This window comes from Empidonax traillii, unplaced genomic scaffold, assembly GCF_003031625.1.
Source record: "Empidonax traillii isolate 1590-97213 ecotype Southwest subspecies unplaced genomic scaffold, ASM303162v1 scaffold196:size3368384, whole genome shotgun sequence".
NCBI lineage: Eukaryota > Metazoa > Chordata > Aves > Passeriformes > Tyrannidae > Empidonax > Empidonax traillii.
This window is the reverse complement of record NW_020955389.1, coordinates 108,371-134,912: the sequence shown is the minus strand read 5'-3', so window position 1 is coordinate 134,912 and position 26,542 is coordinate 108,371. Positions and strand designations below refer to the sequence as shown.

The 26,542-nt window shown below is 40.1% G+C and overlaps 1 protein-coding gene across 2 annotated transcripts in view; it reads left to right on the top strand.

Annotated features, from left to right (window-relative positions):
- The window catches only part of ZNF516 (zinc finger protein 516), a 98,131-nt gene that overhangs the window by 25,686 nt on the left and 45,903 nt on the right, over positions 1-26,542 (top strand). For both annotated transcript variants that reach the window (XM_027886885.1, XM_027886886.1), the window contains exon 2: positions 16,315-18,337. In XM_027886885.1, the coding sequence (XP_027742686.1) occupies positions 16,441-18,337 (1,897 nt within the window). In that variant the 5' untranslated portion in view covers positions 16,315-16,440. The remainder of the gene's footprint in view (positions 1-16,314; positions 18,338-26,542) is intronic.

Genomic DNA, 26,542 nt, shown 5'->3' with positions numbered 1-26,542 from the left:
CTCTGCTGGAGATGGTGGCTCTGTGCTGGGTGGCTGCAGCGCCAGCTGTTTTGCAACTTGACGTGAAAGATAAGACTTGCTCTAAAATTCTGCGGCCACATAAAAGTGATTCCCCACCCTTCAACGGGAGGTGGCTGAGCTGTAAGATCTGAATGCAGGAAGGCCTTCACCTTTTTCTTGTACGGTAGGAGTTGGCTTGAGATTTGTTATTAATAGTTGTGGGAACATAAGAGTGTCTGAACTGGATCAGGTTGAAGGTTCATCTGCTGCATCCTGTATCTTATCTCTGACAGTGCTTGGTAGCAGCTGCTTGGAGAAGGAGCATGAGAAGTAGGACAAACCTTTGGTGGTAACTCCTCCTGGGGAACTCTCCCAATTTGACCAGTTTGCAGCTCAGTGACTAAGCTAGAGGTGATGTCTGTGTCTTTTTGGTTTCTTAGCCCTGCATGGGCTTTTCATTCAGGAGTTTGTCCATTTGCAAATACTGATCCTCATTTGAATTGGTTAGATGGTGGTGAGATTCTAGGTGAATTGGGACTTTCTTGAAATTTTGGATGCCTTGGTTTCCAGTTGATCTGCACCTTCTAGGCTCAGGCAAGGCTTAAAAAGAATTCTGGTGCAAAATGAAATAATTCCACATGTATAAGGAAGATAAATATTAGCCTTGCACTTAACAAAAACTGAAGGCTTGGTGTCTCCCTTCTCGTGTGGGCGTAGGTGTGCAGTGACTCCACTAAAGTCATGGTGGTAAGTCAGGAGAGACACCTGTCTGACTCAGAATTTGACTCACAATTTGTAATCAAAGCCTTGAGTCTTCTAAACTTCTTGTAAGATAGCAGTCTTTCTGCAAGCCCTGAGATGAGAGAAAATTGTTGATTAAATGAGCTGTATTAAACTGCCATAACAGGGTTCCCAAAGAGGTGTTTTCTCATGCAAGAGGTACCGTGTTGACCAGTGATGGGGCCACATGGTGGCAAAACACCACTTCAGAGTCTGGACCAGCCTCTGTTCGTCCAGTTATTTAGAAGACAGTGTGAGGAAGAATCTAGATAGAGGGGTGAGACCACCCTTTTCGGTTTGTTGTCTGAAGCATATGGAGGAATGTTGTCTTCACAAGGTTAAAGTTGATAATATGCTGGAGAATAAATGGTGAAACAGATGCTATTCTAGACCTTATTTTCCAGCATTATTGCTGTGTCTCAGAGGGCGGGTCTGTTGACTTCTCTTTTATGGAATATGTAATAGTTTGTGTTGAAACAACCTAATCTTTTCCTCTCCCTGGTTTCGTTGTTAGCAGATGCTGCAGCTGCAAATGACAGTTTTGCAAATGACAAACCTAGTGAGACACAGTGGGTTTTGTCTGCTCCCTTAGAGCTATTTGTCTTACAATGGTGGTGTCACCATTTATTCTACCTGTATGCAGGGCTATAGATTGAGGTATTTTAAAGCCATTCAAAGGTTTTGCAATATTTGTGCCACATTTGCACCAGAAGGCACCTGGCAGATTTAGCTGGCCTAAGCAGTATATTGCACTAGATCTCTGTCAATGGGTTATCTAGATTTTTATATAGCCTCAACAAAATAATGGTTTTTTAACACTGTATTTTATCTTTAGTGTTCTTAATTTTGTTACATCTAGTCAAAAGCATTACAGAAAATACTTACGAACCTAGATCTCAAATGTTATATACCTAATAAAATATTACTTTTTTCCAAACAAAATAAAGTAGTTTGCTTTCTTTTGCCTAGTTTTTTGATTACTTGTAAATGCTGTGAAGTTAGTGGAGACTGTGTATGGTCTGTACATCTGACTGGCCATCCACTGAATGCATATGTGCAGGTATTTTTCTGTCCCCCTGTGTTGCATGTTTATAGGTAAGCTCTTGTAGCCTTCTGAGGAGTATTTTTTGAGTGAAGCAGCAGACCAAAGGAATACCGCATCTGTTTGCTTCAGTTATGGTGTTCCCATGTAACAGTTTTGTCAGTGGAGATGGTAGGGATCATTTCCATAGTGATCAAAACCTCTTTTTCTATACTCCAGTGGTTCCCAAACAGAAGATGTAAGCTTTGGAAAACAAAAATTTCCTTGATTTTGTCGTCGTTGGAAGAAGCTTGAGATATGACTGAGTATACTGTAAAAGCTCAAAAGACAAATAAGAAAATCCACAGCTAAGTTATGTTCAAAAGCCTCTCTGAAGTTTATGGATATATCATGATATTTTAGTGCTGACCCATGAGATTTAGTGTTCTGAGTTGGCAGTACTAAAATAATAATTTTTATTGTGTTTTCTATGCAAGTTTTATCCAAACCTGGTTTTGGTTATAGTTTTTAAGTAACACCTTGACTTTTAAATTGAATCAATCACACGTGGGAAGTTTAGGAGACACTTGAAAGCCCGTCAGTAGAGAAGTGTGACAGAATGAGGAACGATACATTTGATTGTAAAGCTGTATTTTCAGAGTTGTGACGTTGAAAGGAGTTGTCATGCTTTATTACAAGCCTGATACAAGGATTTAATGAAAAAGGTTTCCTTATGTTTAGAAAATGCTTGATTATAGATAAGGTGGTGTACTTTTGACCCCATGTAGTAATAATGCTATGTGGGTTTTTCCTCCAAGATTGTGCTTTTTACTGCTAGTCAGGTTGTGAGGCTTGCTTTTTTTTTTTTTATTTTTTTTTATTTTATATATATGGCAAGTTTTTTCTTGTGAGAAAAATTCAGATTATAAACAGTGGCTTTGAGAAACATACCCATTACCTAAGGAAGTAAATAGGGGTGTGCTTATCTAAACCTGTTAAAAAAAAAATTCCAAATCCTCTAAAGTATTAGCAAACATTGTAGCTGACTATTGTAAACCTGCCAAAATTAGGTTACATCTGCCTAAAAATGTGCTTTTAGTCAGACATTTTCTATAACTTTTGCTTGATATTTCTACTGAAATATGAACCTCCTCAGCATAGATTGCTTCTTTTTATTTGTATGTTCTCTGTTTAGTGCTGCAAGTGGAGTAGCCATGGAGTACTAAAGATAATATATAGATATAATTGGTTTGTTTTGGTAGTAAGAAGTGTCAAATAACTGTAGCATGCACTGTTTATATACGGAGCGAGTATAATACTGTGGTGTTATATCATGATTATTTAGCACTGTCTAGAATGTAAAAGTATATTAAATAGGTAGTAGGTGGGTAATAAATGGGTGAGATGCAGAGAAGTGAAAGTGATGATAAAGATGCGTAACAAAAAATAGGAGAATGGTCTTTATGTGTGTGGCCAAGACAAATGGTGTTTGTGTGTTAGGAATAGCATCACAAAACATCCCATAATGAACCACCCATGCTGTAATCCATGCTTATTTGTTGTGTAACAGGTTTAAGGATTTAGCAGTGTGGCTCAAATTCTGCTCTCGGAGTTAAAGATTCACAGTTACGTTGTGCTTCTCTGTTGGAAAATCCACTTGCTTCAGCATTGCCCTGAGGGGTAAAGGAGTAGACTTCTGTTTGCAGAATGGTAGAATGTGTGATATAAAGCAGCATGCACATTCTGGAGGAAAGTGAGTTTGGAAAGCTTTCATATCATACTTACAGTTCCAGGTGTAGAAAGAGACTAACCCCTGTAAGAAGAGTACCTCACCATTAAGGATCTTACACTTTAATTTGATTTTCTGCATAACTCACATTTTTTCCAGTTCCTTGTGAAGAAATGGAGAGAAGTGTGGCACTTGAATTTTATTTGTCCTTATTTTTCTTGCTTGTTGTATATCCAGTAAATACATAACACTGGCTGGAAATCTGGGTTTCAGAGAGGCTAGAGGTTAGTTATGTGTGATTTATGCCTTGTTAGCTTCTTTACTCTCTGATGGTCGTTTTGGTTAACCAAGAGATGAACTCTGGCTAGGCAGAAAAGGGGATTAGTTTACTTTTGGGGCTTATGGGAAAGAAGCTATTTCTCAACTTCTCTCTGTGCCTCTGATGAAAAGAGGGACTTAGACTCTTTGAAAAGGTGAATCTTGACTTTATAATGATAATTTGCTCTTAGAAATTATTTGAAGTTGGAACATTTGGCACTGTATAAAAGTACTTAAAAGAGTGCGTATTAAGGATCCCAAGTCCCTGCCTTGAGGAATATACATACCAATTAGAACATAGCAATACCTAGTGCACATATTACACATTAGGGGGAAAAACCCAACAAAACTGAGTGATGGATTTAATTTTGGAAAATACTTTTGAGTCACTTGTGGAAAATATGCTTTTAAGAACGAAGGAAAAATATAATGAAATATAACAAAATACAATAAAAAAACAGTTCTAAATGTGGTTTCAGGAAATGAAGTTGAAAGTGGGAAAGTGGGAAACCTGTATAAAAGATGTCTTAGGGAGAGTGATTCGCTGCCTAAACAAAAGAGGTGGGCAGCAGGTGGAACTGTGTGGGTCCTTGAAGAAGAGGAATGTCGCTTGAACAGGTGAGGCATTTGACACAGGTGTTGGCATCCTTTGATTTTTGGGAGAGCGGCAGTTACTGAATAGACAGATGGGAACAAGTTCCAAGCTCAGTGGCTGCAAATGCCTCTGTTGTAACTGATGATATAAAAACCTGAAGAGTGGCCATCTCCTAGGGAGGACGACAGAAAGGGGAAGGAGGAGCCAGTTCAGACTGTGCTGAAATGTCCTGACAAGGAAGGAGCCAGTGAGCAGGGACTGAAGCCATTGCTAAAGAGGGAGGGCCCAAATGGAAGAATTAGTCATGAAGGGCCCAAACAGGTTTGGGAGAAAGAGAAGGTGAAGGTGCTTATGGAAGAAGCAGAAGTTTGGGGAAAACTGAGAAAGCAGAGCTGAAGAGCAGGCAGGCAGAAAGGGAAGAGTGGGGAAACGAAGTGGCTTTTAAACTACATCTGCGGAATAGCAGTAGCTGGGGAAGGGATGGTGTGCCTGGCAGCCGGCTGCAGGTGATCCAGAAGGGATCTGACAGGCAGGCAGTGTGCGGGGATAGCCGGGGCTTGGAGGCGTAGTGGTGACGAAGGTGGGGTGGAGCCAGGTATGAGAGTAGCAGTAAGGAGGTCAGTGCCACTGAAGTGGTGTGGGTGGGAGTGGACTGCACAGGGACATGGGCTGCGGTGGAAATGAAGTGACACATGGATAGTAATGAGGGTGTATTGAGTTCTCTGTTATGAAGAGTGTGAGAGGAGAGGGTCTTGGTGTGTAAATGTGGTACATAGACTCATTTATTTGAAAGGGGTAATAAAGTTTAACTATAGTATTTTGTGATGCAAGCAGATTTATGTTCTCAGTGTATGTAATTCCTGTTTCTCCTACCAGTTCATAGATTTGTCTTGCAAGTTGTAGTTGTATGGAAAAATAAATAAACTGGCAGCAGCCTGTGCAACAGACCTTTCTTCCTTGCAGGCTTGCTTGCTTGCTATCCTGTGAGTGATAATTTCAGAGGTTTTGTTTTGTTTTGAAGTAGTTGCTCAGCATTTGTGTGTTGAGGCTGTTATCAAGAGTATCTAAGTAGGGATGGTTTTTGTTCCTTTGCCTTTTTTGTGCTCTAAATTCTGCCTTCCTGTTCCCAAAGCCAGCAGTGAGCAGTGAATGGTTTTGTGGATAGATGTTCATCCAGGCCTTTCTTTTTCATAGAGAACGTAACAACAGAATGATTTTCTGCACTTCGGTAAATTTCTGTCTCTGGAGTTCTGGGAAAATGACTTTATACACTGTAGGTGAGGGAGGGGCCCAAAAACTCAAAGCCTTTGATTAAATGTCAAAGAGAGGGGAAGTACATGTTCAGAGTAGTTCAGAACCGAGTTATTGGGGTTTATCTTGTGATTCCACAATGTCCTGACTTGTGAGATTCTGAAGCATGCTTTACACTGTGCCATAGTGAGAGCAAGGTTAACAGGATTGGTAAAATGTGACTTGAAATTTTATTTATAAGGATTGGATGGAATGTTTGTATCTTCGCATGATACATTGCGGTGATGTTCCACAGAGATAGTTCAGCACTTCATACCAAAATAAGCCAGACCAACTGACAGCAGAAAGATTTGATTTTAGGTTTAGTTTCTTTTCTCCTGCCTGGAAGCTTTGAAATCCAGAAAAAGTCATCTTGTGCTTTGTATTTATTTGACATACATGACTATTGCCTTCTTCCCTTTGTGTTTAAAAAGGTAGATAAATGAGGAGAAAAGTAGTTACTTTAGTGTACAAGTCAACTCATGCTTTATGGTAATGTCACTTTTATTGTACTGGCTATATCTATTTGCTTTTCTATGCTGACAGTGACAGGCCAGTACATGATTCAGTATATTTCAAAGTTTGATTTGTACTGCAGAAAACTCCAAAACGAATTGTTGAAGTAATGAAGCAACAACTGACATCATCTCATCTTTAACATTGCTGGTGAACTTAGGAACTTGTGATCCTTTTTTTAAACTACTAGCAGCTAGGAGTCTTATTACATGTTCATTATCACAAATTACGCTTGTGGATGAATCGATCTTGAGAGGTACTGTGTACCTTAGCGTAAAGAAAGTGAAATGAAGGCATATCTGAGACACTGTCTATCCAGAGATTGGCCTTCAGCAGTGTCCTCTGCGAGTTTGGGACTGGTGTTACGGAGCCAAAGCTGTGTGCAGTTTAAGCAACACAGTATCTCCTGAGTCTCAGGTGGTGTAGAACAAGCTTCAGCTTGGCTGGTTTGAGATCCCTGAAGTGAAGTGTCTTTGCTTGGGCCTGGGCATAGTCTGAATACTTGACATTCAGAAATGTTGCAGAGAGTGGAAAAAGTGTGATTGAAAGTCTTAATGAATTACCTGCTTAAGTTCTTAAACGTTTAAGAAAGCTTCCTAAAATAGAGCTCGTCCATACTGTTTTCTGCTTTACAAGAGCTTACAGTGAAATATATTTATATATTGACGTCTATACATATATATACACACACAAAAAAAGCAACCCAACATCTGCAAATGAGGTTTTGGTGGTGTGTGTTTTGTGAGTTTTGTGTTGCTTCTCAGAGTTAAGCAGTGCTATCTCAGAAGGTAATGTTTAACAGAATGCTTTTATGGCTTATTGCATATGATTATACCTTCCTGTATTTCAGGGCACAGTTCCTCTGCATTTTCCCTCTGCTTTTTCTCCTTCTGTCCCACTCCTCCCCCACCTTCCCCCCCCCCCCTCTTTTTTTTAATGCAGTCTTTTTGCTCTTTCTTCTCTCACTGCTTTACAATTCCTTTATAATAGTGTGGAGGGGGGAAAAGTAAGTAAACAACTTGCTGGTATTACTTCAGAAATAATTTTTTGTTACAGTAAGACGTTAGTAGTTAATCAAAGCACAGTGCTGTAATTCTAAGTCTGTTAACAGGTTAACGCTTGGCAACACTTACATTTATAAGGTAATGATTTTATTGTAGCAATTTGAGCAGCAGGATAAATTAGGTATGAGTGAAATTAATTTATTACCTTGAATTTCTTAATTCTCCACACAGCCTGTTTTTTAACAGTGTCCCATAGAAATAATATTTACCTTCCATTGACCTGATGAACACATAGCTGTAGCTAGTAAACTTGCTTGGTATTAAACATACAACTTTTTGCATTTGAGGTCTGCCACGGACAAGTTGTTACAGCGCTGTATGAATCTACTAAAGCACTGAAGTTTGTTCCTTAATGGTGTAATTGTTAGTTGTGTCAAGAGTGGAATTTGGGCACTTAGGACAAGGCTGCTGCGTAACTTTTGCTGGGGTAGGAAATCAGCAATTCAAAATGTTTACTTTTAATTATGCTTGTGTTTTTCTTGTATTCAGGTCTTGATTTACACAGCACAAAGGCATTCCAGTTTTAGCTAGTGGTACAGCTTCTGAATTGATACAAATTGATTTCATGGCACTGTGTGCACTTATGGCAGCTGTGAGGATGTGGTTTGTGTGTAGGTTGCATTGACGGGGCAGATGAAAGAGGCAGCAAGAAGGGGTGTGTGTGTGTCTGGGTGTGTGATGCACTGCACTCCTGCATGTTACCATTTGAAGATACAAACTGAGCCCATAACAGAGCATACTGGGAGGAAAATACCCTGCCCATACAGTTTGAAATCAGCCCCCACACTGAAGATGGTCATGTTACAACTCCGTGTAAATTGGTCTGCAGTGGAAACCCTAACAAGATCATTAAATATAAAAGCACTATTGGGTGCTGGGAAAATACTGTGCTGCCCATATATATATGCATCTCCATAGACATGCATGAATAGACAGCATCAATGCCATCGATTTGAATAAGGAGGTAATACACAGTATTGAGGTGACTTTGCTTGTAACTGACTGTTTGGTTTGAAACTATCAGAACTGTAAGCTTTTCTTCAATTTTTAATTCTTAGTCTTGGGGAATGGTAAGCCACTAAAGTAACTCCTGTGGTGGGTGTGGCCAAATAGGAAAAGATTACTGTTACATGAAGTAAAATGGAGGCTCTTTTTTTTATTGGTTGTGTTTTTTGTTTTTGATTGTTTGATGGTTTTCTTTAATTTTATTTTCTTTATTTTTTTTTATGTTAAGAGTTTTGGGGTGTTTTTTTGAACCTAAGATGAAGCTTATTTTCAGAATTAATGATACTCTTACAGCTTGTCAAAATAAGAGCTTTTGACTTGCCAATATATATCATTAATGACCCTAGGAAAAGAAAAATCACATCTGCACTAGTGCAGTTCTTGGCTTTTCTAGGACTGATCAATAATCACATTGTGCATTCATTCTCGCTAGCCCCCCACCCCGCAAGGTCAACTTTAACTACTAGTCTTTACATTTCAGAAAAAGGACATAGACTGCCTTATGCATTGGTAATATCAGTCTCAGTGTTTCCTTTGGGTCTAATTTACTGTTACTCATAAAAAAAACCGCAGTAACTTTTTTCTTTCTCTCTCTCTCTTTTTTTTTTTTTTTTTTTTTTTTTTTTTTTTTTTTTTTTTTTTTTTTTTTTTTTTTTTTTTTTTTTTTTTTTTTTTTTTTTTTTTTTTTTTTTTTTTTTTTTTTTTTTTTTTTTTTTTTTTTTTTTTTTTTTTTTTTTTTTTTTTTTTTTTTTTTTTTTAAATCTAAGGACTTTATCTGTAATTTTTCAAGAGAACTTTTCTCCTCTATTGCCTTCTGGTGCTGCGTTGAGAGGTCTAGATAGGAATTGAACTGAGGATGCTGAGCTTTGCTATGGTTGTGCTGCTTAAATGGATCCTCTCTTGATTGTATTGTAGCATGTGACAATGACAATGGGAGAACAACAGTTTCAGGGCCTCATGTCTGGATGGTAATGCAGCTGCTGCATTAAAGTCTTGTTATGGTTGACCAGTCACATTTGGACAGTTATTTCTAATTAGGAGTTCTTATTTATGTTGCATTAGAAAATAGTTTGAAGCAAGCTGGTAGATGTTTGGGTGAAGTTAGTTCGTTTTCTCCCCCTTGCCTTGAAAGATTAATGTTGCTTTTTGCTTTTTGTTTTGTCCTGCAGCCAAAATAAGTAGACTTGAAAAAATCTTGCCTTTAATATAAGTGCCTTTTTTTTTTTTTAATATAATGTAGTGGTCTCCAGCGACTACTGTAAAATAAAGGATTATTGTGGGTAGTTCTGTCTAGTTTTAAGTCTTGTGATGGCATTCTGTGATTTCTGCATTGTTTTTTTTTTGACCATGAAAGTACTAGTGTTACTGGTTCCCTTTTATTCATTTCTTCATATTAGAGGGGAAATGTAGTTTGTTCATAATGGATTATTGATTGGTCTGTGAACAGCAGAAGCCCCAAGGCCTTGTCATCAATGGTACTTACTCTCCCAATAGTGAATGCGTTGCTTCATGCAGCCATTTGCAACCTCAGTCTGTAGAATATAAGCCTGTAATTGTTACTCTTGTGCAGCACAGTTTTTAGGGAGAGGAACTCTTCATTGTCATTATGGGATTTTCCCCCTCAATTTGTTCAAAGAATAGTCCCTTTGTTTTGGTAGCAAGATAAAGCTTGTCCTGGATGTTAATGATACATTTCAATTCATTGCTTAGAATACTACAGTGTAACTAGTAAAGTACATTTCTTTGTCTCTCAGAAGACAAACACGCACAGTATAGTAAAACACAAAATATGTACTGAGTGGGTGACAGCTTTGTGTTTCTCAACATATTCCGTAGCAGTGTGAAAGCAAACTCCCTCCCACTCTGCCTTGCTCTCGAACTGCCTCTTTGAGGAGCCACGAAAAAATCTGGGTTACAGAGGTTTTGTTGATTTCTGTTTTGAGAGCGATCACTTCACTGCAAATGCCTACCTCCATCTTCTTCAACATTTGTGTTTTTACCTTTATTTCAGCATATTCTCTCCCTTGCGAAGGGTGCGGCTTCGGTTGAGAAAGGCCTGACTCTGCTTTCCCAGCCCTGGCTGCTGCTCGGAAGCCTGCTGCAAAATGTCATTAGCTCATGGAGGGAGAGAGACACAAAAACACATGATCTATTGGGAGAAGCTCAAAACAATATCTCAGAGTTCAGACAGCAAACTTTGCAAATGGGAAGAGCTTCACCAGCAGCAGGGGAAGGCTGGTAGAAAATAGTGAAACAAAAAACTATTGCAAAATGCTGCCGAAGGATTTTAAAAAGCCTGAGTGGAAATAGACTAATAGAAATTTCTTGTTTGTTTTTCCAGGAGCTTTTTATTTTTCTTTTTCAGTCTTGTGTCAGTTTTGGCAGGCTTAAACAGACTTTAGGAGGTCTGTTGTCAAGATTGCCGCTTTTAATAACTGAATACATTTGAAAATTTGACAGTCTTCTATAGCTGTCTTGGGATTTTTGGATAGGTTTTTACTGGGTTAGTCTGGATTACTCTAAGAAAATCAGTTCAGAGTTATGCTGCCTTTACCTTTATAGGTTGCAGAATGCCAGAATTTTCTGCAAATTGAGCTATAGGCTTACTGTTTAAGGATAAGGTCTCTCTTCTGTGCTCTGATACAGTCTGAAAGATGCTATCAGCTCAAGGCATAAATGGTCTAGTGATATAGTCTAGAAGAGGCATTTCAGTAGGACTGGTGCCTAAATGAGGATGGTGGGATCGAGCCTTCAGTCAGGGTGATGGATTGATGACCCCCATGGGATCCAGATGTCCAGAAGAAGCCATGTCCCCTCACAAAGTGAGGAGGAGGGCATGCAGGTAGGGTGAGGCTGATGTGTGTGGAGTATGGAATCTGTAGCCTGGGGAGAAGACAAGGAAGGGGAGAACGGTCTCTGTGGTTCAGTGAGCTTGAAGGCTGGTGGGGCACTTCTCTGTCTTTTGTCCCTTCTCTTCCTGCACTTTGCTCTCTGTTGGTCTCTTTCCTCTGAATGGCAAAGCCTGTTTGGCTCTGGGGCAACCCAAGCCTTCTCAGAACAGGAGATCCTCTCTCCAGATTGCTGTTCTCAAAATATACAACTTCCTCAAATTCACCTATATGTTTGCATGCTATGTCCTATCATGTCATCATCTAGAAGGAATTTTCAGTAAGATTTTTTCCACAAGATCGCGCCTCACTTTTTTTTTTTTGGTTTTGTTTTTTTTTTTTTTAAGTCCTTGTTGTTTTCGCAGAGGAACATGATGGAGTGGTTGCAGTGTACGTTCAAACCTCTTGGAGATTAGAAGAGTGATATCTCTCCAGCGCATTTATCTTTCAGATGGGACTTCAAATACACCCAGACTGAAAGCAGTTTGTTTTAAAAGATACACTGTGCTCTTTGAATAGGTTTATGTAGCTTCCCAGAGTGTGTGTTCTTCTTTATTACCTACACAGCTTATGCAACGTGATTTTTAAAGTCATGCTTAATTGAAGAGAAATTTAAAAAGTATAGTCTGCTGTATGTTGGAAGAGGAATAATTTTCTTGTATGTTTTCCTCTGTCTTCATTGCACAGGATATTTTTATGTAAGAAATGAATTTGGAATTATTTTTCCAGTATGGTATCTTTTACATAATTTTTTTCTGATTTTTCCCTCTAATTTACGCGTGTTGCTTATTTTCAATTTCTCTTTTTATTAGTTGTTTTCCAAGAGGCGTGAAAGGTCCTTAAGAGAGTCTGTCTCACCTTGTGGACAGTCCTCACATACCTCGTCTTTTTTCAGAATGTGAGTGTGCCATGAAGAGAAGAGTAGTAGATATTTCAGGGTGCTCCTGTGTTACATAAAGTGCTGTTTCCCTGTACTTTTACACATACTTAATGTCAGGACTAAGTGAGGGTCTTGCAGAAGCTGGGAGGACGATGCAGCCATGCACCAGCGTACCTGCCGAGCTGCTGGGAGGGACAGGCTACCACGACCTCACCAGGAAAGCCAGGGCTGATCTTGGAAAAGACTCTGGGGCTCCATGGGGAGAACAGGTCACTTTGGTAAAATGTGTTTTCTCTCATACCAAGAGCTCTATCCAAGTTAGTTTTAGAAACCAGAGAAGTTTGGATGCCTAAATGTTTAAATTAGAGTAGATTCTGACAAGTGCTTGGTTTAAGCACGTAGGAGATCTTATTTTTCCTTTTGAGGGGACTAGGGGAATAAAAAAAAGTTTGTATTTATTCCCATGTGGGTCAAAGCAGAGAATCTCTGTGAGGCAATGGTGCATGAACAAGCATTATAACTAAAATATTTGGGTATGCAAAGGCATTTCGCAGCACACCACCCCTCCTGTTTTTGGGTCTTTGTTCATGTTTCTCTTCCATCTTGCTTTATATTCCAAACTTGCATGCAGACAGTGAAGATAAGTGCCTTAGTGTATTTTAAAGGGGCTGAAAATGTCTCATGGATACTGGCCAGCTGCTTCTTACATGAACTGCTGATTCTTAATTCAACAAAATAAACTTAATCTAGCTCAAATGCCCCTTACAACAGAATATCACACCCCCTACCCCCAAGAAGTTGTATGGCATTTGGTGTAGACTGCAGTGCCATTAAAACACACACAGTATTTTTAAAGACTACATATTAATTTACAGTTTACATTCACTTGCGTTTCCTTAAGCCTTGCCTCTCTGCTAGTGGGGATTTCTGTGCTGTGACAGCCTGGGAGAAGTCTGCAGGCTGGATGTAACTCTGCTGTGGATTCTGTGTGACAAACTAGTGCTATGGAACTGCAGGGTGAGCTTGGACCAAAGCAGTGGAAGGTTAGTAGTTAACACCTGAAACTGCTGAGATGTGAAACTCTTTTGGTAGGCTGAGGGTAGCTGGAGGTGGCTGCATTCCATGTGTGCTGAAAGAGAATTGTTTTAGAATACTTTCAAATTTGGAATTATTTCAAAATACAACTATTTTTATCATCATCACAGTCAGCCAGAAAGAAACAAAAATAGCTATGGCAAGATTCTACTTGCAATGGAAAAGTAATTGGTGTAATTTGATTTTACCAGTTGACATCTTCCATGCCTTGTGCCATCTTTGGTGTTTAATAATTAATACTGAGATAAAAAATTATTAAACCAGAATGTTATTTTCTATTAGTAGGATTTTTTACAAGTGTTTCTTTCCCTCATTTTTATGTTCAGTCCTCTGAATTGAAGCTTTTTGGGAAGTTGTTATTTTATTTGCTGCTTTCCAATGAAGAATGGCTTTGCTCTTCTGCAAAAAGCCCCTCTAGAAGAATTACTTTCAAATGGCTCTCAAATGATATGAGTGGGGAATTGTGAGTTGTTCATATATGTTTGTCAGTTGATTTACCAAAGCCTAAGGTAGACCTCCACAGACTGTGTAAAGCAGACTCAGGTTGGTTGAACACCCTTACTGCCAGTGGAATTTTTGTCTGTGGAAGATCAGACTTGAAATTTTGTGGGTGTTAAATGTGTATGAATTAAAATAATTCAAATCTAGGAACACTTTATTTCAACTTCTACAATTACAAATTGCAGTGCATTGGCCAAGATAAATAATAAAGACAAAACAATTTTTCTCAGAATATTTTGTTGAAGACAGTAACACTTCCATTAAGCATTTTAGACTAATAAAACAATTCATTAATTTTTTAACTCTTTTTCCCCCCCCCCCTCAGGCCTAATTTAATATAGGACTAGGGGGATCTCCTATGAGTGGCTAATACTCTTCTTATAAGTAATGCTTTCTTCATAGCCTCATTTTCATAACTAAGTTTCATTAATGAAAGTGCTATAAATAATTAAAGTGAAATATGTCAAGACTAAGCCCAGGGAATCTGTGGCCAAGTAAACAAAGGGACTGAAGCTTTGGATTTATATGTGCTTGAACTGCTGCGTACAGCATTCTTGTCTAAGTTTGGCTCTTAGAGCTCTTTTGAACTTTCAGACAGGAAATGCTGTAGAAAGTTGAGTTAAAATGGGACCTACATTTAAAAAGAAATAAAAAAAAAGTCATTAGTCTAAAAGTTGGCCTGCTAATAAAAGCAACATTCTCACTGGTGTGAACTGTAGAATATTAAGAATGTCAAAAACATTGTATAAAACATCTGAAAAAATCTTTTCCCAAAGCTTTCTGTTTTTTTTTCCTGAAATGATATGGATCATTTGGGAAGAAGCTGTTGTGTGCATTTAACATGATAGTATACGTGAACAGAAGTTACCTGCTGTATGATTAAATGATTTCTAGGTTAAGTCTTTGATTATAAGGCAACATGGGTTGTTACTTGGCAGAGTTAGATTATGGGTCAGATAAATAAGATGCTTTTTTTTGTTTCATCCATCAATATGCAGTGTAAACCTCACTTGTATTTGCTGTTTGGCATGTTTGTACCTCCTGGTACAAACTTCAGTGGCTGACATCCTTTNTTCAAGAAATGAAATTTCTTTTGTAAATCATCCCTTAAATATTATTGACTGCTCTCTGAGGAAAAGGTAGTTTGGGTTGATGTTGTTTTATAACTCTTAACATGCTGAATGGATACTAGATATGCAGAAAATCAAACCCAGAAATGAATGGTCTTGTAGCAAATAAGAAGGCTAAATTAACTTAAATGTAATGAAGTTGTTCTCTAGTGTGTAACGAGATGATAATTGTGACAGTCTTACCTTGCTTTTTATTAAGCTCATGCTGGTGATGTGGTTAGACTATTTACGTATTGAAGAAACTCAAAGGTAAATACAGTGAGAAATCTTAAAATTTACAGTTGTAGATCTGTAGCTCTTTGTTGACTCATAGATGTTAAGTGATGGATATGTGAATATATGGTCTTGTTAATGCTCTGCATATTTTTATCTACATTTTAAGAAGCTGATGTTTTCTTAATGTGGCAATAGATCGGTTCTCTTCATTAGAGAGTGCTGTGTTCTTTGATCTTAGTCATGTGGTGTTTGTAGCCCTTAATGAGGGGGGGTTGAGGGTGGGAAGATTGTTTTACACTGCTGTAATTGGAAAAGAAACAATCTATGGGGATCTTGACCATTGGTTTTTGCAGTATGTAAGGTGGAGAATTTCTGATGTGTTTCATCTTCCACTGAGGCGGATACTGAGTCTCACATGTAGTCATGACAGGATACAAAAACATTTAAATCTCTAATAATCTGTTAATCAGAGTTGTTTCTTGTTTTGTTTGTTTGTTTATGGTTAAGATTCTGTTTCACTGAGGTGGGTGGTGCTGTGATTTCCTGTATGTCCTGTTGACATAAATCACTGACTTTTAAGGTAATTTGATACCTACACACATTATCATATTATTTGAGGCTAAATTTTACCCTTGAAGGGTTTTTTTTTCCTATTCATTGTCCCTCAGGAAGTAACTTTTAGTTTTCGTGAATGCTTTGTCAGGCTCTGAATTCTTGTTTGCTCTCTAATCAAAGTACTGAGCATCCTCAGCCTCTGCGCCTGCTCTGTGCATGCCACATCAAGCACAGCAGGGCCGTCTTAGACGCAAAGTAATGTAGTTGCCAGTAGGAATATGATACTTGCTAAAGTCTCTAGGAAAGCCTTTTATCTTTGGCAAGTGAGTATTTTACATGAAATTACACATGATGGTAAAGCCACAGATTTAAAGGGTAATAACCTCTTCAAGAAATGTTTTCCTCGTTTGAGGAGTATTTTTAGCCACTTCTGCCTGGTTTTAAAACAAAAAAATGTTTTTAAAGGTTGCGCTTCATTCAAGACGCTGTGATGCTAGTGTATGGAAATGAATGTTTCCTGTTTTATGGATTTTACTTATTTAGTAATTACGCTTGTCATTGAAGTCTGGGATATCAGCAGAAGGAGACGCTGCTGCTTTTTGGTGCAGTAAATTGTCGTATGGTGTGCTTCTGAGTGCAGGGCAAGCGATGGAATTGTTGAATTAAAAACCTGAATATATTTGAATATATTTAAGAATCTGTACATTTGTATGATTTTGTTCTTGTTTCAGGTGATCCATGCCATCTTTTTGCAGAGCACAGGGAGGGAAATTGTCACTTTGGACTCTCCTGAGCACCTGAAAGGAGAAACGTTACCCTGAGAATGAAGCAGTAAAAACACTTCTCTGCAGAACCGTATGATTGAAAACGCGGTCCAGCCCTCCTCTGCTGCCAGACATGCTTTCGGGCTCCTGCCCCGCTTACCCGTTGTTGCAGTAATACAGATGGATCGTAGCAGAGCGGCAGAAATGGAGTTACGGAGGTCCTCCAGCCCTGGCAAGCTCAGCAAGAACGACATGGATGCTGACAAGACCATGTGCCACAGCTGTTGCATCTGCGGTAAAAGTTTCCCTTTTCAGAGCTCCCTGTCGCAGCACATGAGGAAGCACACGGGTGAGAAGCCCTACAAATGCCCTTACTGCGATCATAGAGCTTCCCAAAAGGGCAACCTGAAGATTCACATCCGTAGTCACAGGACAGGCACTTTAAGTCAGGGACATGAGGTGGAGATGGGAGAGGCGCAGCTGGGGGAGATGGGCGTTTCAGAGGGCCTTGGCGGGTGCACCAGCCCCACTAAAAGTACGTCTGCCTGCAACAAGATCTTGAATGGTACTGCTCAGGTCGATAGCAGCAAGATCTTGTTGAGAAGCAGCAAGAAGGAGGTCACAGAGACAGCGCCGGTCGAGGAGGATGGCAAGCTGACCTCTTACCAGTGCACCTTCTGCAAAAACAAATTTGAAAGGAAGAAGGACCTGGAGCAGCACCTGCACCAGGTCCACAAACCGTTCAAGTGCAGGTTGTGCAGCTATATGACCCTGAGGGAGGAGACGCTGTTAAACCACATAGAGAAGGACCATATAACAGCTCAGGTCCCCAATGGGGAGGCCTACACTGAGAACTGCAAGAGTGAGCTGAGTGCGGGCGAGTTTCCATGTGAAGTCTGCGGTCAGGCCTTTAGTCAAACCTGGTTCCTGAAAGCTCACATGAAAAAGCACAGGGGCTCATTTGATCACGGGTGCCATATTTGTGGCAGGAGATTCAAAGAGCCCTGGTTTCTCAAAAACCACATGAAGTCGCACGGCCCCAGGTCTGGGAGCAAAAACAAACCAAAAAATGAGTTGGAGCTCATAGCCACTATCAATGACGTGATACAAGAGGAGACAATTGTGACAGGCCTATCTCTGTATGAAGTTTGCACCAAGTGTGGAAATCTGTTTACAAATATGGAAAGCCTGAAAGCGCATAACGTTGTTCACTACCGGGTGCAGCCGGGCAGCACCAGGGATAAAGCTGAGGGCTTGGCTGATGGGAGCCTGAGCTCTTCAGTAACGAAGCAGTTTTTCTTACAGTGTCTCAATCTACGGCCATCTGTAGCGCTGGATAGAGTTACAAGAGGACAGCCTGGGAAAAGAGTAGCCGAGCTGGATCCGGTCAGTAGCTACCAAGCTTGGCAACTGGCCACCAAAGGAAAAGTAGTGGAGCCCTCGGAGTATGTGAAGTATGTGGGATGGGACGAGGCCCTGGCAGATGCGGACGTGACTTACGACAAGGATAAGAGGGAGTATATCCTTGTCAACCAGGAGAAGCGCAAGCGAGACCAGGACTCGCCCAGCAACCCCAAGAAGAAGAGCTGCACCAGTGGGCGCCCAGAGAAAACCAGCACTGCCCCACCAGGGGAGAGCTGCCCGCTCGCCCAGGGGGATCTGGACTACCGCCCTGCCTCACGGCAGAGCCGGCGGGCTGCCCAGAACAAGTCCACCGAGTGCTTTGAGTGTGGGAAGATCTTCCGCACCTACCACCAAATGGTGCTGCACTCGCGGGTGCACCGCAAGGAGCGGAGGAGCTGCAGTGAGGGTGGGACGGCTGCCCAGCCTGACCGCTATGGCTCCAGCAGTGAGGAAGGTGACTTGGGGTCCGTCAGCGGGCCTAGCACCCCCGGCTCCGCATCCGCCCCAGAGGACTCGGCCACCTCTGGCTTGGGGGAGGAGGGGGCTGAGGAGAGCTCAGAGGAGGGAGCAGCCAACCCCTTGCTAGGTAAGATTGCTTCCAGCCTTTCCTTGCTAGTGTTGCTTGTCCCTGCGTCTCCTGGTGTGGGACAGAGCAATGAGCAGATGGAGAATTATGTGAAAGCATGTGAGAGGTTTTAAGGCAGTGTGGATGGGGTCTCATGCCTCCTGCTTGTCTCAGCATGACGACTCGTTTCTGATGGAGGTAGTAAAGTGAGATCAGATGATGTCTTCGTAATGTGCCAGTGAACTTGTATTTTGGTGAAGGACACCTGAGAAGTATCTTAGTTGCCTATAACGACACTGTAGGCTAGGATAGCATCTTCCCTGGATATCCTGGGGGCTTTTTTTCCTCAATTCATGGGTACCCTGTGCAGTGTTCTGCCTGCAGTGTACAGGTGTAGCAGGGTCACAGCCTGTGCAATGTAGCCCCAAAGCACATAAACTTGTTAATCACCAGCATGAGAGGAGTCTCTCTCCTCTTCTCTGCTTCACTTCCCAAATTGTGTTTATAACTCCAAAGGCTATAATTAATCTCTCTGGATTAAAGCGGTCCTTTGAGCCCAATGCTACTAAATGGAACAAATTATTCTCCAAATAGCAGCAAAGTAAATATTTAAAAGAACACCATTAAGCACTTTTATATCTTCCTTTTTTTTTTTAATCCTTTATTTTTGTTGTTCACCATGCTTTGTTTGTAATACCCTTTTAGAAATGTGAGATTAACCATTCTTTCTGTGCTAGCCCTTCTGCTGGTTTTTGTTTGGTTTCTGTTTGGTGAACAATAATGCTTTCCTCTCATTTTCATTCCTTTTGTTGTGAAGAACGTAGTTATCTATAGAGTTAAACTCATTTTCAAGACCATCGTGGATGAAGTAATCTGCACCATTGTAAAAGAGGGTGGGTTTATTCAATTACCTTGTTCTTTCAGGATATTATGTGTGTTGCCCTTTTTCCTGGCGTCAGACCCTGCAGCAACAAAACAACTTTTTCCAGAATTGTGTATTGTTACATGTTTTTTGTAAATTTTTTAAGCAATATGGAATACATTTATTTTGTCATTAACTTTTTTTCATGCAAGTTTCATGATTGTAGGACAACTAAAGTTGTGACTGATGCTGCTTGGCAATATAACTACCAAATATAAGGTGTAGAGGGAAGAGAGCTCCAAAGGGTTGAAATTCTGAAAAAAATTAAACCCATCTTTTTGTCCTTAAACTTACAGGGACGGTCCTAAACTTGATTTTGCTTTTGGATCAAGTCCCCAATGGACAAATTGAGTGCACACTAGAACAGAAAAGTAAATTAATCCAAGAGCTCTACTTTTTTTTTGTGCTTTCTTGCCCTTTCTGTAAACAACTCCAAAAATTCCCAGTGACAAGCTGACAAATACTTTCAGTATGATTACTTGCTCATTTAAAAGATTCAAACTTTGGCTTTTCCATCTGCTGTTGGATACTTGAACACTTAAAGTTCGTTATTGGAGTGTGCATACTTACTTTGTGAAAATCCATCAGCTGCCACCTGAAACACTTCAGTACAGTTGACACAAGATGTGGCAATAAAGCTGCAGCTTTGTCTAGAGTTGAGTGCCATGTTTTACCACTGTAATGTACAGTTCCCTTATCAAAACAGCTGTGATGAAAAACCATCTCTTTGGAGATGGGCTAAAAACACCATAACACTTTTTCGCATGATGTTCAAATAGGAAGACTGTTTTTAAACACTTTCCATATTAAGCGCTTTATTTCTGACAAGAGGAGTTGTCTCATATCTTTGCTTGTCCTGGTTCTCTCCTCAACTCAAGCTTTGAGCCCTTGTGGCAGGAGTGAAAGGGGCGAGTTAGAGTCACACAAGTTTTCTCTCAGGAATTAAAGCTGCTGGCTTAACTGATGTTGCTAGCCAACACCTAAAAACTTGTTTCTTTGGATACCAAATTGGTCCTCATCTTCTTTAACTGTAAAGAAGCAACAAACTGATGGGCCTAAATAAAGGTGAATCTTGGAAATGGGATTTGTTTGCAGAGATGGGTGAGGAGGCTGCTTCATTTTATGTTTACTAACATTACAGCTGAAGAACTATCTGTTTTATTGGCTAATAAGAAATGTTTTAATCCCAGAAAAATGTTATCCTTGCTCCTTAGTAGAGTTTATTTAACTTGAATTGCTGCCTCAATGAAGTGATTTTTTTTTTTACAAGTGACAAAAATTTTTTTTTAATTGGAAAGAAAGTTGGTGAGGGTGTTTTTTGTTTGTTTGGTTGGTTTTTTTTTTTGTTATTTTGTTTAGAGAAGGTTTCATAGGTCAGTGGTCAGGACTTAAGCTTCTCATTTGTCTTTTTTTGGTATGCAGATTTACTGTCACTGCCCTTATACTGTGTTCTATGGAACTGGGGTCCTTCTGTCCAGCAAGCTGTTGAATTAGTTTTAGTCTCAAGATTTTAAACTCAAGAGGCTTTCTTTCCCTCCACTATGAACAGTAACTTAAGGTGTGAGAAATATAGGCCAAATTCTGCCCCCATGTGTGTGCCTGCTAGAATCAGGTGTTCTGGTATGGCCTTGAAGCACATTTTGTCCTAGAAGTGCTGTAGTTTGCTATCCTTTGCTGCAGCTTTTTTTAGTTATTCTTCCAGGTGAAGCATTTCCACCAGGAACAGCGGTCCAGCCCCATGGACAGCCTCCTTCCCCAGTGGAGGCAGGCAAGCAGAGCTCTTGGTTCCTGTTCCTGAAGTTATTTCTGCAGTATTATTTTTACTCAGGCTATGATCAGGAAAATCTTGTTCTATTCATAAGGTTATATAGTATCCGTTGGTTTTTTTTCACTTTCCTTTCTTTACTGTTTTCTCCCCCTTTGACGCATTACTATGTTATCCTGTGTCAGAAAAAGGCCTTGAGACTGCCAAGTATTGAATGCTGTGGCCTTGACACAGCTGAAAGTACTTCTTTGTGCCTTTAATTCTTAATAATCTGAGTAGTCCTGTTGACACACCATGTCTTGCAACAGGGAAGCTGGCAGTGGACCTGTGTGGTACTTAGGGCCAACGGGTGTTCGCGCTGAGGGTGACAGGGGCTGTGAGGTACTGATAGGGCTTACTGGGAGAAGAGCAGAAATTGCACCTTGCATGTAAAATGGGGTTTAGGGCCCCCAGGGTAGGCACTTCTTTTTTCCTAACATGTCGGTAATTTGTCTCTGCTGCCTTTGGGGAGCACCATCATGATTTCTCAGGCACAGAGAGGGGGATGGGGGCAACGTAGTATTTGCAAACCCAGTTTATCAAGTGCCAGGGAATAAGCTAGCTGACTACAAAGTGTGTTTCATCTGACTGGAAGGAGAGTAAAAATGTGTTTTCTAGAGTTTTCTAGATGTGTGATACCTGTCATACACAGATCACGCAAGGAGTATGTGTGCCTTGCGTGACAGCCATGTGGGAAGAGGTGACCCAAAGCACACTTGCTTTGTTCACAGCAGACTCTGAATATTTTTGAGGTCTTCCTGTCCCAGCTGAGTCTTTGTTTTTATTTATCATTCAAGCCACTACCGAACTGTATCTAAATTTTCATTGAGTTGCATCCAAAGCTGTCCAAACCATCCAAAGTTGTTTTCCCCAACTTGAGATTACTGATTGGGCTTTTTTGTGATTTTTATTTTTCCCTAAAAAGAGCCCCAGAGCTGAGAGAGTAAAGAGGGATTATGCATTTGTTGATAAAAGTGAAGGGAAAACACTGTTTTTATAATTTTTCAGCTCCTCAGATGAAATGTAGTTTTAGATATGTCAGTGAATTTGATGCTTAGTATTTTTAAGACGAACCCCTTCATTGCCATGGTGTTTTTAGCAGTGAAGGTGTTACAGTTTGTTACATTAGGCTCTATGAACTATTTCCGTCCTGCAGTGAAGAAGGAAGTATAATTTTTGAGGCTGTTACGGCTGTTGGCAGGTGGGAAGATGAAGAAAAGAAGTGAAAACAATTTTAATACCTCTTGGTGCTCAGCAGACATAGTAAAAGCAGAGATCTGTGTCAGTAAGGGAGTACCATAAAGGTGGTACTGCTTCTTGCATCGAAGTGTCAGACTGGGGTAATGTTAAAAGCAATCTAGGAAGGGAAAAAAAGAAAGAGTGTAACATAGGAAGAGTGTAACATAGGAAGGAAGGAGGGGAATGCTTCTCTTAGCTTGACCTTGTCAGGAAAGGACATCAGGGAAAGGGGAGGATGTTGCTCCTCAGAATGCTGCTTCAGGGAAAACCATCTTGTCCATTTTCTTTTTGTTATTTCCTGCCTTTTCTGTCCCTTCTCTTTGCCTGCCTTTCTCCTTCTGTCAGACTCCTCTGAGTTTTTGAAATGCTTCAAGGAGAGACTGATTCACTCATAACTGCACACATGCTGTTTTTATTATACTGGTTAATGCAGGAAGGGGCTGATTGTGAGCAAGGACTGTTGTGCCGGGCCCTGTACCATCAGGGCTTTCAGCCCAAGAAGCTTATGGGTGGACACAAGTTGCTAGACTGCACAAAATAAAGCCCCAAACAATGAACGCAAAACAGTGGTGCATGGCTGTACTTGGTTTATGTCAGGAGTTAGTGGTGGTATGGTGGGACTTGCTCAGGAATGTGAATGCTGTGAAGGGGCAAGACGAGAGGTGGGAGTAAGGTGCAGGGGGTAGAGGAGGGACAGTGGGAAGGTAGGGATAAGCAGGACCTTGCTGAAAGGAGCTGTGCTGTGCAATGAGGTTTCAAAGAGGATGGGGGCTGAAGATAGGTGTGGAATGGCGTTGCGGTTCAGGCCCTCAAGGACAGTGCCAGCATGCTGGGTAGGTCAGGAAGAAGAGTAGGAGAGAATTATGAAGCATAAATTTGGACTTGGTTTTGCTGAGATATAAATTATAACAAATCCAAGACCTGGAACTTTAATGGAAAATGCATAATTTCAAAAGTCTTTTAATTTAAAATAATTCAAAAGTAAAAATCACCTGGATTTGCTTTAATATTTTAGTAAAGTGGCAAGGCTGTAATTTGAGGAGGAAGGGAACAGTAAGAATAAAACAGTATAAACAAATTAAATCAGAAAAATAAAAATGTACAGTAATTCTAGAGAACAGAGGAAGATAGTCCTAGGAGATGTTTTCTGTTGCTAACATGAGTGCACTAAACAGCTGCCAGTATCCAGTACCAGGACTTCATTGTTCTTACGTGAAAAAATGTTTCTCTATGTGCAAGGCAAGTTTAAAAATCAAACATTTTTACTATATTTCTTGAATAATCTCACTTTGGATACTTCTCTTGCTAGACTGTGTAAATCCCACAGTGTTGTGCTGCTGAAGGCAGTACTCTTTGGACATTTTATGCCAAATGCTATCTTGTTCTATATGTACAGTCTTATGTATGTTGAAGTTATTTAGCATATTTGGTTTGCTGAAGGAGCATATAATAACTTAGAAAATGTTTCGGTGCTGGACAATTGTTAACTATTGCCCCAGGCTTCCAAGAAATGAGTTAGTTTCAAGAAAGAACAGTGTCTCAGAACTGTGAAGATAAGAGTGTTATGCGGTGATTACACATTCACCAGTTAATGTTGTCATTGCTGAGGAGTGGTTGTTGGAATATGAAACCCCATCAACTTTACAATCCAAAGTGATTGTTTTGATTGTTAATGCCAGCGAGATCAATGAAACTCTGAGACTTCAAACTACAGCAGATTGATGATTCAGATCATAGGGGAAGCTGGGCAGAGGCAAGGACCCTGTGCTGGCAGTAAGATCTATTAGATGTTGTTTGGGACTTTGAAAGGTTCCAGCTGTTCCTTAAAGCAAATTTGGTTGATCAGGACTACATCAATTACCAGTCTGAACGCATCTAGTAACACCATTCAGAAATTTCTCTTTTTTATCTGCCTTGCTGTAATGCACATAGTCCAATCCTGATGGCCCATTATCAAAGCCACGTGTAGTGTGGTACTTTCTCATGATTTGAAGTTTCTCTGCAAAGCATTGCAGGTTGAAGCATCATTTTCCACCAGACCTGTGTGTATCTCCACAGCAGCACTTATCTCTTTCCTCCCCTTTGGATTCTTTTACACTCTTCAGAATTGCAGAGGTTATCTCCTGTGTATTTTATATATATTTACCTGTGGTGCTGCCATCAGCAATAGTTTTTGCTTTTATTTCTCTTTAACTGTGGGTTGATGTGAATGGGAAGAACTACTGAGGAATCAGAACAAAATAGAAATTATGCTGATTACCCCAAGGAAATGGATAACAAGAAAAATTCTGGCAGAGAGAATCACTCTAGAGTGTATCAAGAGGAAAGGAATAGAGAAAAGTCACAGGACATCTAAAACCTTCCTTGGCAGATGTACCTCACACACATGAAGTTGCTTGCCCCTGCTGTATTTTAGGCTGATGATGGGAGCTGTGCTTCAAGAAACTCAACACAAAAAGTTTTTTTCTGGAATGGGGCATCAGTGCTTTGGTATAATGTAGTCTGTACCCTTTATTGCTGTACATTACCCTGACATCATACCAAGTAAGGAAGGTTTAACAATTGCCCTGTAGACATCTTGGGTAAATTCCATTGTGTTCCTGATCACCACGCTTTGTTCTGTGTGTACTAGATCCTGTTTTACTCAGTCACATATAATGTGGGTGGCCAGCAAGAGTATTAAACAGTAATTCAAGTTCTTCTCGCATTGGGGCAGAGTGATGAGGAACAGATAACACAGCTAAGTCAGAACTAAGGATTGCTGGCTGAGCTTGAGATACTTCAGTAGATTAATGACTTCTCACAAGAGAGGTTGCCTTTACTGTTGCTCAGAGGCAACTTCTTTTGCAGTATTTTGAGGTTACTAGTCCAGCTGTTGCAGTGCTTTTATTCCTTGCAAACACTTCAGTGGAGGTCTTGTTTAAGTACTGAAGAACTTCGTGCATGTCAAAGATACTTTTACTATATTTAGCTTTAATTATTAGTGTTCCTTTTTTGCAGGTTACCATATGCAGTAACAAGAGACACAGACAGGTGTATTGTTTAGGCAGTTTATTGTAGCTGTAGTTCTGTGATAAGTACAACCAAAAACATAGCTCAGCTTGGAAAAAAATTTGTACCAGATGCGAAGGGAAAGATAGGTTTACCCAGCCTTTATTTTATCTGTTACGAAACAAGGAAGCAAATGTGGTTTCTTAAAGGTAATGGATGGCAGGATAAGCTTTGCCCTTCTGAAGCATATGTAAGATGTCCAAGATTACTTTTTCATGCTACTACTTCCACGGTTTTTGGAAATGTTGTCCAAAGAGCTACTTCAAAGGATTGCTTGTGTCTTCATTTAAAAGTCCTTCCTGAGTCATCAATCTCCATTCCATGCATACAGTAGCCTTAAAAAAAAAATATTTCCAAGAATGTGGAAAGCTATTAGCCGTCTTGGTTTCAGTCTGTACATACATAAATGCCCCTTTTTGTTTAAGGGAGTTGCACAGGGGTTCCATTTTTCATAGTAGGCTTTTAGCTCTTCTTCAGCAAATATTGTAAGTGTCTGCATATAGGGATGTGCGGTTGGAAATCCGGCTGCATAGAAACTCAGCTTTGACAAAACCCTCACTTCTTGACACCTACCCTGGCCTTGCTGCCTTGTAAAAGTCAGTTTAACATCTCTGGTAATTCTTAGTTCTGGATGTTTCTGTTACATGTGAAATACTACTTTGTGACATTTATGGTCATAAGATCATGTTGTGTAGTGCTTTTATTTTCAAGCAGTTTCTGATCAGAGAGCAAGGACTCCCCTCTCCCTGGCTAGTAAAGCAAGATTTAGGAATGAAAATTGCAATGGAAGAGTTTTTAATCTGATTTCCAAATATTTCAGTAGTGCCATGACTATATTCAGTGGGATTATACTGATCTGTAAATGGGGCTTGTTTAAATGCCTTTAATGTTAAATCTTCTTCCTGTTGTTACCATTATGGTTCACAGTTTGCCCTTCATCAGTCTTAAACTGAGAGTCAGGTTTTCTCTGTTAGTGCATTAGGTTTGGCAATAGATGCTCTCAGTGGATGTGGTGGGCTATATTCTGTGGGAGCTGAAATATGAGGGAGTTCCAGCACTGTATAGGGTATAAAATAATGCATGATTTGGCCTAGCATTGGTAGATAATGTGTTTTCTGCAGGTGCATTTTACAAATACAAGTTTTTCTAGATCTCGCTTGACTTCACTTTATTACTTTTTAACCCAGTAGTCTCGTTCAAGCACTGAATT